At 38.2% G+C, this 16,044-nt stretch overlaps 1 protein-coding gene across 10 annotated transcripts in view; it reads right to left on the bottom strand.

Annotated features, from left to right (window-relative positions):
* Positions 1-16,044, bottom strand: part of hdac5 (histone deacetylase 5) — a 277,929-nt gene that overhangs the window by 63,975 nt on the left and 197,910 nt on the right. For all 10 annotated transcript variants that reach the window (XM_055657256.1, XM_055657254.1, XM_055657250.1 and 7 more), the window contains 4 exons: positions 15,062-15,196; positions 13,836-14,058; positions 10,443-10,657; positions 8,122-8,385 (listed from right to left, as the gene is read on the bottom strand). In XM_055657256.1, the coding sequence (XP_055513231.1) occupies positions 8,122-8,385; positions 10,443-10,657; positions 13,836-14,058; positions 15,062-15,196 (837 nt within the window). The remainder of the gene's footprint in view (positions 1-8,121; positions 8,386-10,442; positions 10,658-13,835; positions 14,059-15,061; positions 15,197-16,044) is intronic.

The raw sequence follows: 16,044 nt of genomic DNA on the forward strand, positions 1-16,044 counted from the left end.
TTCCAATTCTAAACAGCTTGCAGTGACATTCTCACCTCCAGAATGATTTTAAAGATGATGTGTAATGCATTTATTTTATACTTGCAGAGAAAGCTTAAAGATAACAGAGATGATGTGGACTTACTTTTTAACAAATCATAGTAGTGTTTATTCAGCCCCTTAAGCTATTCAATCAGATCACAACGGATTTGCACCTCAACTCCATTTTCCCCAACTTCTTTCTGTACTTTAGTATTTGCACGGAACAAAAAAAAACTACCAATCCCATTTCTAATGTTTTCTACTGACATAAAACTCAACAGAAAAAGACATAAAATGCTGGAGTGACGCATGAGGTCAAGCAGCATCTCTGGAGAACATAAATAGGTGATTTTTCGGGTTGTGACCCTTCTTCAGACCGAAACATCACCTGTCCATGTTCTCCAGATATGATGCCTGACCCACTGAGATACTGCATCGGTTTGTCTTTTTTGTAAACCAGTATCTGCAGTGGCTTTATTCTAGACCACTCACTCAAGGATGTAATTTTGCAATCTGCCTTGATAAATGTACTAATCACTCAAACACCTGAATTAGATTATGCCTTGCCTTCCATCCCAAACAGTCCTTGTCTCTGTGACATCTCTTAAGTTCACCATTCTGGTGATTTGTTGCTCCACCCACTCCAAGGTCAACAAACCCTTTCTGGGGTGTAGTACTCAGATAGCTGAATGCATAACTAAACCCAGAATTGTGGAAAGCTGGAAGCAGTTCACAGCTCCAACTTCCTTCACATGATCAATTTCCACACTTTGGTGGAGATATTTAGGAGGACGCAGTATTAAATGCAGGCAATTCCCCACTGGAAAAGGAGAAAGCAGAATCTGAAGCACACGATGGATTTCATCAGTTTATGCGGTATGTCAACAAGTGCTGGTTGCTAAATACTATCCTAGCTGGAGGGATTTGTGTAATTAAAAGTAAAACAATGTGCATCTGTCTGGAATGGCAGCAGTTTAAAATAATTGTTAAGTTTTCTTTGTCACCAACAAATGTTCCTTCTCGAGCAAGTCAAATCTGTAAGGACGCATGTACATTTACTTCTTTGCAGTATTTGTTTCTTATTCCTCAATGTTGCAGCCAAGACTCATTATTCTGCAGTAACCAAAAGCATATTAACTGCATTTGCATTGGAAGTAGTGACAACTGCATTTGAGGAAAAATGTGGTCCTTTGATTATAAAAGATTCCAATGGTAACATTTTTATTTAAAGTACAGTTTATGAAATTACAAAATAAACTCCTTGATCGTCCTTGATTAATTGACTGCAGTTTTTATTACTGGAAACATGCTGATTTGACAAGCATTATGGGCTGCAAATTGTGTCTTTCAGAAGGAATTGTTTTCAATCCACAAATTTCCAAAAAACCATTTCATCAAAATAATTCACAGTTGTGATTTTAATGTATACCCTTTCAATAAATTGTCTTCTAATTATTACAGAACTCATTAAAGACACCTATTGCTTGTTGTCCCCATTTAGTGTATCTTGTATTCAGGCAAGATGCTGCAAAGAAAGTTGCTTCTAGATACTTCATGGCAGATAACTACGCTATTTAGTGAAATTATATCTAAATTCTTTGTTGCAGCATGTAAAGTAAGGAGGATTACCTGGTATTTCAGAATAAACAACTTCACTAAACAGATTTCAGCTCCATATTAGAAGTGCAGAAATCCCACCATCGAGTCATATTCTCTCTTAAACACTGCTGCAAGAATGTGCAGTCAAACTAAGAACTTTGGCTCTTTTGAAATAAAATGAATAGTGCTGAGGTGATGCTCCAACAATTAAAGATTCTACTAGCTCTGCATATGATTAATATTTAATCTGATAAACATTAACCAATTAATCTATTTTGAACCATGTCATGATATACAATATATATGTAATGCAAAAATAATTGAAATACATTGCTATTTACCCAAACTCTGAAAAACTCCATGTTTAAATCAGAATTTTATTTTAAAATAATGTTCCAGAATACAGATAAATTTCAAGAAGAATTTGTAACCATCTTTACAATTCCATCAATAAGACCAGCAGAAAAGGGTTTTTTAAATATTCTATTCCCACCTTATTCTTTGCTGAACCTCTTGAACAATTTGATCTGTGAACTTTAACAGGAATAGATGATAGTATGTAGTCATTATTTCCATGTAACTAATTGGGTTTAAATGACATTTTAGATTGAATTTCTTGATGATAATATAATAAAGGTTAATGCGGGTATATGTTAACAAAGGCGTGGTTTTACACGAGTTTACCTTGGTTTATCAATCTACTTTCAGAACTCAACCTAACTTTCAGGTTGGTTGAAGTAATGTTTTCTGAATTATGTTTTAATTTCTTTTGCTTTAGAGTCACTTTGGGTCCGAACTACATAGTAATATTCCATCACCCCACACGTGTGGTCACGACACCAAGGATTAAATTACATGGTGAAATTGTAATTGAAATTGTAATTGAAATTGAGACTGTAGTTCTGGGAATTTAGAATGTTTGAAGCTTCTGGTGGGAACTACAGGCTACGCAAGGGTTACTTACGCAAGGAGTCCGTTTGTGAGAACTGTCCGAAAGCCCATTTTCCCTTGTCAGAAATTAACATTTGCAATGTAGATCAATTAACATGAACATTTATTTATTGTTTTGGCCTGTTCAGAATGCACGACATTGAATGGCTAGTTTGAATGGTCATAAAGTGTCAACAGAGGTTACATTGTTTAATGAAGTATTTTACAAGTGGTTTGCCCTATCTGTTTCCAATGCAAACCTATTCATGGCCCCCCACTGTGCACTGGCACCGCATTCTGAAAAACATTGTTTTATTTTTGAATAGTAGAGGGAGGTTGCACGCAAGTTTTTCTTTGAAGACTGGTTTGCCTTTTGAATTAACTGGCTGCTACCCTTATTCCATAATCGCTGAAGATGTTTACATTTCTGTAACATGGGCCTGTCCCACTTAGGCGATTTTTTAGGCAACTACAGGCGACTAGTTTGTTGCCACATGTTCGCCGGGAGTAGTCTTCTCAGTTGCGCAAAAAGTCGTAGTGTCTTTCTGGTCGCCGCTAAATTTTCAACATGTTGAAAAATTTTCGCGACTGTGGATTTGACACCAATGAGCGTAGCTTGACTTCTCCTGACGTAGGTGCTGTTGTAGGTTGGCGCCAGAATGACGTAGGTTGTCGCCGGTTTTTCGGCGACCTGCTACGACAATGACAATCGCTAGTAGTTGCCTAAAAAAAAAATCACCAAGTGGGACAGGCCCATGACTTTTCTATTGTGAAAGATTCTGTAAATGTTTATGGGACAATTTGTGTAAAGTTGGATTTCCATTAATCAAGTCTTCTTTAGGCTCTGTAATGGGGTTTGCGGAGAGAAACATTTTCTTTTGCTTGGGAAGCCCAGGAATTCTGGGGACAGCCAAACAATTCAAAATAGCCACTTCAGGAACAAAATGAGCACACACTTTTACTTGAAGATGGTGATAGCAACTTTGGAGGTTTCTTGTGCAAATGACAATTTTGTTAAGTTTAAAGGCAAGTTTAGTCCCGAGGAAAGAATCTTGTTCAGAAATTTTACTAAGCGGCTAATTAGAATCCCATGCACGATAATTATACATTATACTTCTTTTAAATTCCTTGCCTCATTTTACTAATTGCAGTGCACTGGTGGCATTATTAATTAATTTGATCACCAACTTTGCAGCTTTTAATGATTTGTTCATCGTATTACCCAAATCTGTCTGTCCCACCTATTATAAGTTCCTCTCATCGAAGGTGTCGATGCTTTCAATGGTAGGGAAGGTAGCGCCTGTGATGGACAGGGTGAGTTCAACATTGTCTGCAACTTCATTGATTCCTGTAAATTAGAAATGTACTAGCAGACCACAATGCAAGTAGACAGGATACTTGCTGCAATGCAACTGAAGACATTTGTTGGAGTATTTGGTGACATGTCAAATCTCTTTAAACTTCTAATGGAGTAGAGGTGCTAGCATGCCTTCTCTGTGATTACATATCTAGCCTTGGCCCTTGCGTCATTTTGTTATTTGTGTATCCACAGAGCAGTTTATTTTTCCATTTATCCCATCATAATTTGATTTTATACTTTTACTTTGGCTCCCTGATTTGGCTCTACTTTGGTTCATGATCTTTCCTGGATTCCATTAGCATCTGCACTTTTTTTCCTATCTTTATCTTTTATTCAATTGCTTCAATATTCCTTTGCACATCTTCTTAAACAATGAAGAAATAAAATAAAAGTATGCGCATTGAAAGTGCACTATAATGTCACCAGCTAGGTAGTTCAGCTTCCCCAGAAATGGTGATAGTCTTCTATTTTTTTGTGTCGGAACAGTGTGCACCTCGGATAGAATAAGTAAGCGGTGGTGGTCCACATGACTTTGTCTTTAAGAAAAGGTCTTGGATTTGAAAAGTGCTACTGAGCATTTTGCAGTTGTTGCACACCATAGTCATGTATCGCTCTTGATAGACTAGAGAGGCCTGCTTATATTTTCATGTTTGTGCCTTGAGTCTGGAGGAACTCTGCGGGTCAGGCAGCATCTGTGGAGGGAATGGACAATGTTTTGGATCGGATCCTTCTTCAGACTCCTGATTGGTACTGATCGGACCACTTTAATATGGACAGTGTTGAGTTTGATGAGTGCTTTTGCAGTTGCACTATCCAGACGAATGGTCAGTATTATGGCAGATTCCCGATGAAGGCATTGGAGGCCACAGATGTGGTTCGAGGATATTAGAAGTAGATAATTGGCCTGCAAACCGTCTATAGAGTCAGTGTATTAATAACGCTGATCCAGTTACATTTTTGGTTAACAATGACCCCAAGACAGTTAGTATTGGGGAGGGAGGGGAATTGAACCCTTATTGTCGATGGTCATTACTTGGCACTTGTTTGGCCAAAATGTTACTTTGTACTGGTCAACCGTTATGATATCTCTGCCGCTGTCATATCTTTCCAGTAATGCAATTGCCACAGCTATGCAGAACCCTCTATCTGTGGTTGAAATGCAATTTCATACATTTTTAGCATGACACTTTTTTTCACATCAAATATCAAACCAATAATGGAATATATCATTTATGCCTTTACCGCTTTATCTATCCATTCTGCTACATTCTGGGATCTGTGGATGTACACTCCAAAGACATCCAGTTTCTTTAAATCGTCAGTTATTGAGAATGCATTCCCTTGTTCACCTTACTCTCTCAAAATCTATATCTAAATTTCTATGCCTATCGTCCAATAAAATGAGAAATAAGATTACCACATGTAAAATTTAAAATATTACCAAAGCATTATATAAACAACTAAACTTGTATGCATGTGATAAATATAAAACTGATGAATAAAATGCTGTATCTGCTTGAGCTATGCTTGAAAATCATGTGGTACTGTGGAAAATTAATGGTAGTTATTTTGCTGCCGTGTGAAATCATCCCATAATCAACTCCAGACATCCAATTTCAAACACTGCTTAATCCTGCATCAAAGTAATTTCAAAAGAAAATGTTCCTCCACTGCTCTCCCGCCACATCCCTCTGCTACCAAGGAACCCAATCCTCAAAGATTATATGGGAAATATGTCAAATAAATACTGCACTGCAATTAAACCTACTTTCTTTTGCAAGATGATCTGAGTTTGCAAATGTGGTTACATTCCATTTAATTTTGCAATTTCAAGATCGACTAGATTATGTGCAATGAAATTGACTGACCAGCTGAAAAGAACCGAGGCAACAGAAGATTTTTTGGTTTCGGCCACTGGCATTGGTGACATTTTTTGCATGGAAATTGATTTGTGTTGAAGTTTTGGAGTCCTGATTATTCTCGAGATTTACCAAGTTATGATTGCAATGAGTTTCCTCATTCACTTTGCTGGTGAAGCCACAAGAAGGCTGACAAGAACAATATGAGAACTGATAGGTTATACTCTTCAAAAGCACACAAAAGCCTCCTTCTTTGTACACTTAAAAGCTATCGAATAACCTGATAGAGAGATGTTCAATATTATAAAAAAGCTTAATATGGTAGACACAGATGTTTTCAGTTGTTGACATGTTTAGGGTTAGGAATCATAAATTTAAAATATGGTTATAATAGATCGGAAAGGAAGTCGGGAGAAACCTCTCCACCCTCGCTGCTGTAAACATGTGATAATACTTTGTCCTTTTGGAGCAATCACTTCTCATGACGGCAGTTAGCCAACACAACTTTCCTCAAGTAACGCTGAATTCCTGCCTGAGTCACCCCGGAAACCCTGGTGTGATTTCCATATCAGGATCATGTTTAATGGACTTCTTCATCCCCTATGCAGTGTGCTTCTTGAAAGATCTGCAAGGGATCTTGGACAAATTTGGATTGAGCGGGTTTGGTGGCTGTGCAGAGAGAACCAATTGAACAGTAAAATAGGAGAATATTGTTATAATCATAGCGTCTACGTGGAAGGCCCACAAATAAGTGCAATACCCAATACTGCCTGCATGAAACCCATGTTCCTCCATATCAATCTAAAATCCTCTTAAATGCAATTATTATATGAGCCACCACCAGCATCCCAGGCAGCCCGTTCAAGGCACACATTGTTCTCCGTGTTTAAAAAAAAAAATGCTCTCCACATTTCTTTAAACTTTGCCCCTCTCACCTTAAAGCCTCTCTAGTCGTTGACATTTCCACCCTGAGGAAAAGGTTCTGGCTGTCTACTCTACCCTATTCATGCCTCTCACAATTTTATAGATATTTTCTGTCTTTTTGTACTTTTCGCAAACAAGAGCAGGTACAATCCCATGATCAGCATTCCTCTGCTCACTACAGAATCTTTTCAAATGCGTGCGTGTCACACATCTGACGAGGCTCACTGGGTATTAGAGAAAAATGCTGCTCCAAACCACAACCCTGAATGCAATTGACTGTCTAACCAATCTTCAGGTTTGCAGTGACCATGTCTTACCCATAGCAATCCTGTTTGTTCTTTGATGCAATACATCTACTAGTAAAACAGGATAGAGTGACCAGTGTCCAATTGAAGTTCCTATCACAGAAGAAGATGGCAAATACAGAATTTTCACTAACAAAGAAAGGGCATGCTAAATTAACAAAACAAAAATCCTTAAAACTGCTGCGTGATTCTGAAAATCACAGATCCTTCATGTTTTGTGACCGTCACTGACTGATTATGGCCACATGTCAACTCTGATCTAATAGTAGGACATTCAGGACTAAGCCTTCGTCTGAGTTTGGGACGTGTAAGGCGAATTCCGGGCTCAGCCCAGATTTGTTTTTGCTGATGGTTTGAAGGCACAGACGAGGTATGAAGGCACAGGGCGGCACGGTGGCGCAGCGGTAACGTTATGCTCGACAGCGCCAGAGACCCGGGTTCGATCCTGACTACGGGTGTTGTGCAGACGTACAGGTTTGTAGGTTAATTGACTTGGTATGTAAATTGTCCCTAGTGTGCATAGGATAGCGTTAGTGCGCGGGGATCGTTGGTCGGCGACAACTAGGTGGGCCGAAGGACCTGTTTCCGCGCTGTATCTCTAAACTAAACTAAAATAATTTCTGTGTTCCATGTTATTTTCCAGGTTTCTTTTAAATTCCATTTTGTACCTGCATTTATCTGTTGTGGGATTTAACACAACAACAAACAAAACTCTTAACAGATACTTTGCACAGGCTATGCTGTTATTATATTAATATTATCTTTACTGTAAACTGGAATACAAAATATGCAAATACATATTCCCTCTTTGCTCTTATTCATTCATCTTAAATAAAGTAGATTCTCGTTCATCCCTTTCAGAAGATTCATTAGAATAGCTTTAAAGCAACAAAAACTTATGTCAAGAAAGTAAAATTAGCTGTAGATAGATTGATTTTGATAATGAATCTTTACTTCAAATGAGTGCCATTTACAGTGAGGATGTTACCTTTGATTATTAAAATTGTTCAAATCTACATGGTCAATAAAATTAATTATAAACTTTTAATAGTCGATGGTTTGTGAGTCATTAGCCTAGACTGCTGCCGTCATAAGATAGAAATTAAAGAAGAAATAGAATTACCTGATTAAAATGCAATGGTTGCTCTTCAGCTTCTTTCTCATCTTCTAATTGATCTTCCTCGTCGCTATCTGGTGGCTCATCCTTCACTTGCATTGCGTCCTGTTCAAGATTTTGATCTGCTGCTTCGCTTCCTGCAGTATTGACGTTAGTGCTTTGTGGAGGTGGCTGATCCTCTTGCATGTCTTGCTGTTCACACAATTCTTCTTCCGTCTCTTCAGGATGACTTGGAGGCTGCCGAGGTTGTTCACTTGACTTGGAAAGCATCTGCGTCAAACACACAGGCATGAATAAATGCATAAATACCACCATAAAATGAAAGAAAGCACAGGTTTTGTTACAAATGAACGACAATGAAAAGCAGCATATTAGTTTTTGGCCCAACATGGTCATGGCAATAATTGGTACAGCTTTACAACTAGTTACATTATCCTGCTCCTTGCACTCAGTATATTTCTTCAATTCTCTTTTTAAGTTTATCTTTGAATCTTTTGCCAAACACCTTAAATTTGAGCCCATTGTTATGGTTTGATTAGTTGAAAGATACAACATGGAATCAGACCCTTCGGCCCATCAAGGCCATGCTGACCATCGATCACCTGTTCACACTAATTCTATGTTATTACACTTTCACATCCACTCCCTACACACTAGGGGCAATTTACAGATGCCAATTAACCTTCAAACCCACACTTCTTTGGTATGCGGGAGGAAACCAGAACCCCTGAAGAAAACTCACACAATCACTGGGAGAACATGCAAACTCCACACAGACATTATCCAAGGTCAGGATCAAACATGGGTCTCTGGCGCTGTGAAGCAGCAGTTCTATTAGCTATGCCACCCTCGTGACGCATCTGCTATAGGAAAAGGCCTCTCCTTACCAACTCCGTGAACATCCTTAACCTTTCTTTGTTCTAAAAACACTTCCAGCTTTTCTCGTCTCTCTGCATAACACATCTTGGCACAATTCCAGCACACATTTTCTATGTCCTCCAACATAACTTTGATCTCTCTCTCTTAAATTATTGTGTGCCCTAAACTGAATGCAGTAATCCAGCTAAAGTTTAACTATGTAAGAAAAATAATTAAGTATTAATAAAACTGGTCAGTTAAATGGCAATGAGAAGGTCATATATTTAAGGTTAATAAAAGTATAAATATGAAGACAATTTGATCATGCTTAAGCCGAGTCACTCCTTGCATTTACTAGAGAATTAGATACACTTAAAACTATGAAGACTCAAGAAGAAAAAAATACAACAGACATCGTCAAGGACAGATGCCGTAATGAATCAAAAGCCACATCAAGTGGTGAACAGTTTATGATTATCGGAGATCATTCTCTTCCTTTATGTACTGGTTATAGTTATGCTGAAGTTTGGGCAGATTCTGATCCATTTATTGTCCATTACAACTTTCACAGTAAAACAGCACGTAAACCAGCCTTGCGACCCAACATCTACGGTGACCATGTTGACATTGGGCCGGGCATAGAACTGACCAACTTTTACAGATACATTGGTGAAAACATAATATCGGAATGTATTACAACCTGGTATGGCAACAAATTTGCCAAACACCACAAGAAATTGCAGGGAGTTTTTGATGTAGCCAAGTGCATTTCACAAACCAGTCTCCCTTTGCCTCACTTTGGGGAATTAGACAACATAATCAAGACCTCTTCTCTCCTCTCCCATCAGGCAGAAGGTACAAAAGAATGCAAGCATGTTCCATCAGATTCAAGAAAAGCTTTCATGCTGTTATCAGATGACTGAATGGTCGTCCCATGAACTGCAGTCCCAATTTTCCGCCCAACCCATTGTGGATCGTGCACTTTTAAAAAGTTAAACTGCACTTTGTGACTGTAAAGCTATAATAGTGTAAATTTGGATAGCATGTCAACATAACTTTTTAATATAGCTAAGTTAATGTGATAATAATAAACAATACAACCATGTTGCATAATCCTATAAATTTATCTTTTGTCATATTATCATGGTAACATATCCAAATTTGTCTGAAAAATAATATCTATAATGAGGAAAGACACAAAATGCTGGAGTAACTCAGCAGGTCAGGCAGCATCCCTGGAGAACATGGTGATATTTTGGGTAGAGACGCTTCTAACCTTATTGAAACAAGTGCTTTATTCATACATTGTAAATACATCAGTCTGAAGAAGGGTCCCGACCCAAAACGTCACCCATTCCTTCTCTCCAGATGCTGCCTGTCCCGCTGAGTTACTGCAGCATTTTATGTCTACCATTGTAGATTTAATATCTGAAATGCTGTCCCTTCAAAGTATAATGCCTTCATCTCACCTTAAGTTGTAGCTGTTGCTGGTACTGTTTCTGTTTCTCCAAAAACTGCTGGTGTTGTTGCTGCATCACCAGCTGCTGTAGGGCCTGTGGACTCTGGGGTAGAGGAGCCGACTGGGTACGACTGAGTGGCCGGTGTCGAGGCAACTTGTTCACCGTTCGAAGACTGGTGGAAACCCTCTCACCTGTTACCAGTGGCGACTGAGCATGCAGGGGAACTAAGATAAATGACAGGAATATTGTCGTTATTCCTAAAGCAATGTTATTTTAAATTTGAACATTCTTCATGACCAATTTGTAATTAATCACAGAGGTTCACATGCTGACAGTTTAGCCTCAAAATACAGCGTGGAAACAGGCCCTTCGGCCCACACCAACCAGCAAACCGCATACGCTCGCACTATCCTACACATGAGGGACCATTTTTAATCTGTACCAAAGCCAATTAACCTACAAACCTGTACGTCTTTGGAGTGTGGGGGGGAACTGGAGCACCCGGAGAAAACCCACGCGGTCAGGGCAGAATGTACAAACTCCGTACGGACAGCACTCGATGTCAGGATCGAACCCGGGTCTCTGGCGTTGTAAGACAGCAACGCTACCGCTGCGCCACCCTAATGTTTAGCTTTAGAACAGAATCAATAGTTTGCAATGCTCATGATGACAAAGCAGCACCCTAAAATATGATCAATTAATCACTTCAATTTACATTTGTGTAAATTATTAATAGTTTGTACTTTCAGGTACAAGGTGCTCAATTTCTGAAAGTATATTAGCCTGAGCAAATATCACCTGCAGGAGCAATCCTCATTTCAATAAAGCCCAAATACTGCCCGGATCACTGAAATGTTATGTATATCATGTGTATTTTTTTTCTAATAGTCCCACAGGTCTGTGATGTTGAAACATGGAAGATGAAATGGAAAGTGGCATCTACTTGATAAAATATTTCAACAGTAAATTGTTTCTTTAATTATATATTAATTATATATGGGAATTTATAACATTTGGTTATCATTTTTCCTTGCACCCTTTTATTTGTATAGAAATAATAGTACAGAAACACAATTTTGGGCTAAAGCACAAATTTTAAACACAAGTTTTAATGTTCCATTAACATGACGTATGTATTTTTCATTAATGTAGGATAGGAGATGGCTATAGGGTTGCTTTAGATTTTCCAAATAATTTCATAATACCTTGGTGGAATGCATGACTGAATTGGGCAGGAACTTGCTGGGAAATGTTGGTAGTTCCACAGCGATATTCCAGCAGAATCTTAGCTGCATCTAATCTCAAGACACCAGAAGGAACAGCAATTGAGCCTAATTTGAATTTCCCATCAGTGATGCTGAGGTATCTGCCCACTGAACCTACGCCAGGTTTAGAGTTGCACAAGAAAAGCAAGCCTGTAATTTAGAATGTTCAGCTACAAGGAGAAAGATAATTGACAACGTTTTACTGATGTTTGGTTTTAATTATTTATTATTTTAATTTATTTAAAAATGCTCTAAGTATTTTTGAATGATTTGATTTTCGATCAAATTATTAAACAGAACTGCTTAATTGTTCTTTAAAAGATTTTGAGTGCTTCTAAATGACGGGGACGTTTTCAAAGCCTCGGAAGATTAAAAAAAACAGATGCTGGAAATCTGAACTGAAAACATAAAATGTTGGATAATGTTAGAGTTGACATTTCAGGTTGAAGATCCTTAACATTGTCTCTCTTTCTACAGATGCTGTCTGACCTGCTGCGTGTTTAAAACCCTTACCACCCCAAAGTCCTTGTTAGTTTTGCCAAGTTCAAAACTTTTTGCATGACTTTACCAATTTTTATTTTTGGTTTATGCAAGAGCTTCATTTTGCTCAAGGTGGTGCTGCTGTGCAGGCCTTTACCATGGGGTATCCAGTGCTTACTCACAAACAGATCAATAGTATACAACATTCCACAAAGAATACAACATTTCTGCATATGTCAATAGTAAATGTTAAAATAACAAGATTTCAACCAGAGACGAGGCAAGAGTTCAGATTACAATAACATTAGGCCGTGTTACCGTCTTGAAAGCCCTCGTAGATGAAAATAGATATTAAACAATTAAATGGCCTGAATCAACAATGTCAAAAAAGTTCAAATGCCTTCAGGAAGGATGACATATAGTCAGTTTTCACCATACCGGTGACAGATAATGCTTTACTAGTTCTAAGCAAGAGAATTTGAGCTGGTTCCAATCTTGCACTCTTCTCAGTCCTATAGTTTTCTACTCCTTTGAATGTCATATTTGAATTTACCTCCAGTACTAGCCCCGGCAAAGAGGTCCAAACCCTCACCACTCATTGCCTTAAAAGGGCTTCATCACAACTCTTGCTTCTTTGGCCAAATATCTTCTTTTTAGGCCCTCTGTTTCTTAATCATTCCATTAATAGGACCAGCTTTGCTCCATTAAGCTGTCAAGGCATTTCACCAGTTTAAACACTTATAACCATATAACAATTACAGCACGGAAACATCTCGGCCCTACAAGTCCGTGCCGAACAACTTTTTTCCCTTAGTCCCACCTGCCTGCACTATATAACCATATAACAATTACAGCACTTGCATCAGACTTTCTCTCATCTTCCTCTGTTCTGAAGAGATTCAGTTTCTGCTGCCTAAATAGAAAACTAATGTCTCATCCCTGGCAATATACTTCATGTCCTATTTCTCCACATCTTTTCAAAATTGTGCTACCTAGAGCCGGACACAGTACTCGATTGGTAGCCAAACTAGTGCAGTATAATGGTTCATCCAGGCAGGAAAAATGGGGTTAGGAGGGAGAGATAGATCAGCCATGATTGAATGGCAAAGTAGACTTGATGGGCCGAATGGCCTAGTTCTGCTCCTATTACTTATGAGGTCCTAAAAAAACTGTTAATTATTACACTTCTTTAGGCTGATTGTGCTCGACAATCAGCCTGAAGAAGTCTTGACCTGAAATGTCACCTGTTGCTTCCCTCCCCAGATGCTGCCTGACCCGCTGAGTTCCTCCAGCACTTTGTTTTGCTCAAGATTCTAGTATCTGCAGTTGCTTGTTTTTCCTGTGTTTATATTCCTGTTTCCACTTTGCCATTTTTTTTGAGCAATATAAATACATCCCCCTTTTAGAACAATAAAATAAAGGTGTAAATACAAGACTTGATAATAAATGCTCATCAACTTTCCATGTGAAATCAATTCTTCAACCAATAGGTTATCAGAGTATTTTCCCTTGCTTTCATTTTTGATTTTTGCATACTCTTAGCAAAACAGGCTTGCGGCTGTCATATTGATCAAGTATCTAAGCAGCATTATCAGCTTTGAATTAATTTCTTTATAGCTCTTATATTATAATAACATTTTCAAATATAACTATTCACCAGCTATTAAAGCATTCTGTTGCCGAGCCTGTTCCAGTAGCAACACATGTTGTAGAAGGGACGGGTGACTGTGAGTATTGGATTCTCCTTCAATTGCTGTTGCAGGCAAACAGGATGGTAGTGAAGCAGTACTCATGAACTTCCCTGTTAAGGCACCGCCCTGACGCAAAGACTGAATAGCTTGTCGCTCTGCTTCTTGTTGTGCTGACATCTTTTGTGAGGGCTATAATTAGAAAGAACAATTGACATGAACAAAACAAAAACAAATGCTTATTTCTGAATAGAATGCGTTTCCACATTCTACCAACGAATTAAAATAACTGCTCACAGGCTTCATTGCATTCAGCTTTGTGTACAGGAAGAAACAAAATGAATGAAGAACACAAAAGTACAAATCAGAGCAAAAACTTGCAAATAAGAAACAAAATGGGAGTGCCATTAAAATACCAACGGGTAATTTCTTTTTTTATTATTTAATCGCAGCCACATTAACACTCAGTATACAAGAGTCCACCAGCGGAAGAATGCCACAAACTGGGTTGAGCTTATGTAAAACCATCATCACTGTACACACTATGATTTGCTCAATTAAGGCTCTTGAATATGAGCATGTCTTGCCAATACATTTTGAAAAAACAAAGGGAAACACCTTTAAATGTCATATAGTTTACGGCAATGGAATACGTGAAAGTCTTTTTGGTTTTTAACTGTTCACGATTACATACATTAATGGGATGAGCCGACATACGAGTTTATGGCTTGTTGGACTAGCTCTAATTCTGCAGAGTTTAACAGCAGCCTTTTGAAACCAATAGACAACTGTAACATAAAACATTACTACCTTAAATTTTATTTCCAGCAGTCAGTAGTTCTAAGTGCATTATATAATCATGTCAATGCTTTTTATTCTGTCTGAAATATATTTCAATGACTCTAATGGAATGAAATATGAAACAGAGTACAGTGCAATGTCCTGACTAAAAAGCGCATTTAGAATACTCAATAGGAAGAATCTTTAGGCAGAATCAACAAAGCCCAATTTTCTTAATTTTAAGTGTTTTTTTATTATTGATTAGTTCACTGACATTCATTCACAGACTATTTTAGGTTCAGCAGTAGCCCTTTCGTTTGATTAAAAAAATAATAAGACACAGATCAAAATAAATTGGATTTTTATTCAATTCGGTTCATTTAAAGAAATGCAATTCATAAAATTGTCTACTTACATTAATCTGTGAGTTGGATGCTGTGACTGTAGCTGGGAGCCCCAGGGAAATGTTAGGCAGAGAAGGGGATGTGTAGAGGCTGAACTGAGTCACTGACCCATCAATGCTTACTGCTTTATGATGTGGGTGCATATGCTGTGGATAGAAACAAAATGCTGCTGTACATTCATTTTGATCATGAGATAACTTGACCCATTGCTTTTTATTTCTGTACCAGGGATCGATTCTCCCATTTAACGCAATCAGCTACAACATGATGCAGTATATTCCACTGTAATCAGAAAGTTGAACTTTTGGAACTCATGAAATTGTTTGGAAAGATAAGACCAACGCAATGCATGTCCAACTCCTAATTTAATTATCAGTTTGGTTGGAGCATTGATAGCAACAGGTGATATTCTTATGATTTGCAGTCCAATAAGACTTGTCAGTTTGAATATTTAACAGAAATAATTGATTCATGTCATGTAATAATTTTTCATATTGGTACAAGCACCACGTAAGTGTACACCCCAGCGGTATAAACATTGACCTCCAGTTTCAGGTGGTCCTTGCTTTCTCCCTCAGATCCCACAGCAACAGGTATTCATCTGAAGAAGGATCTCGACCCGAAAGTTGAACACCCATGTTAGGTGCAGAGTAGGCAAAAGCCTGCACGCCATTTGTATGATCATGGCTGATCATCCACGATTTGCAGCCTCCATACCCTATCCCCTTGACTTGGGCCACATCAGTTCTTAAATGCCAATAACTGGCCTCAACTACCCTAACAGAAATAATGTGATTCTCATCATCTCGGTTTTAAAGGATTATCCTTAATTGTTTGTCCTGGATTCCCCATTGGTACAAGCTAGCCACGTTAAGTTTGTAAGTTTCTATAAGATCCCCTCTCCAAACTCTAGTATAAACATTATCCACCTCATAAGACAGTTGACATCCCAGGAATCAGTCCTTGCTTTCTGCACTCCCTCTATGGCAATAAT

Source organism: Leucoraja erinacea, chromosome 27 (genome assembly GCF_028641065.1).
Source record: "Leucoraja erinacea ecotype New England chromosome 27, Leri_hhj_1, whole genome shotgun sequence".
In the NCBI taxonomy this organism is placed as follows: Eukaryota; Metazoa; Chordata; class Chondrichthyes; order Rajiformes; family Rajidae; genus Leucoraja; species Leucoraja erinaceus.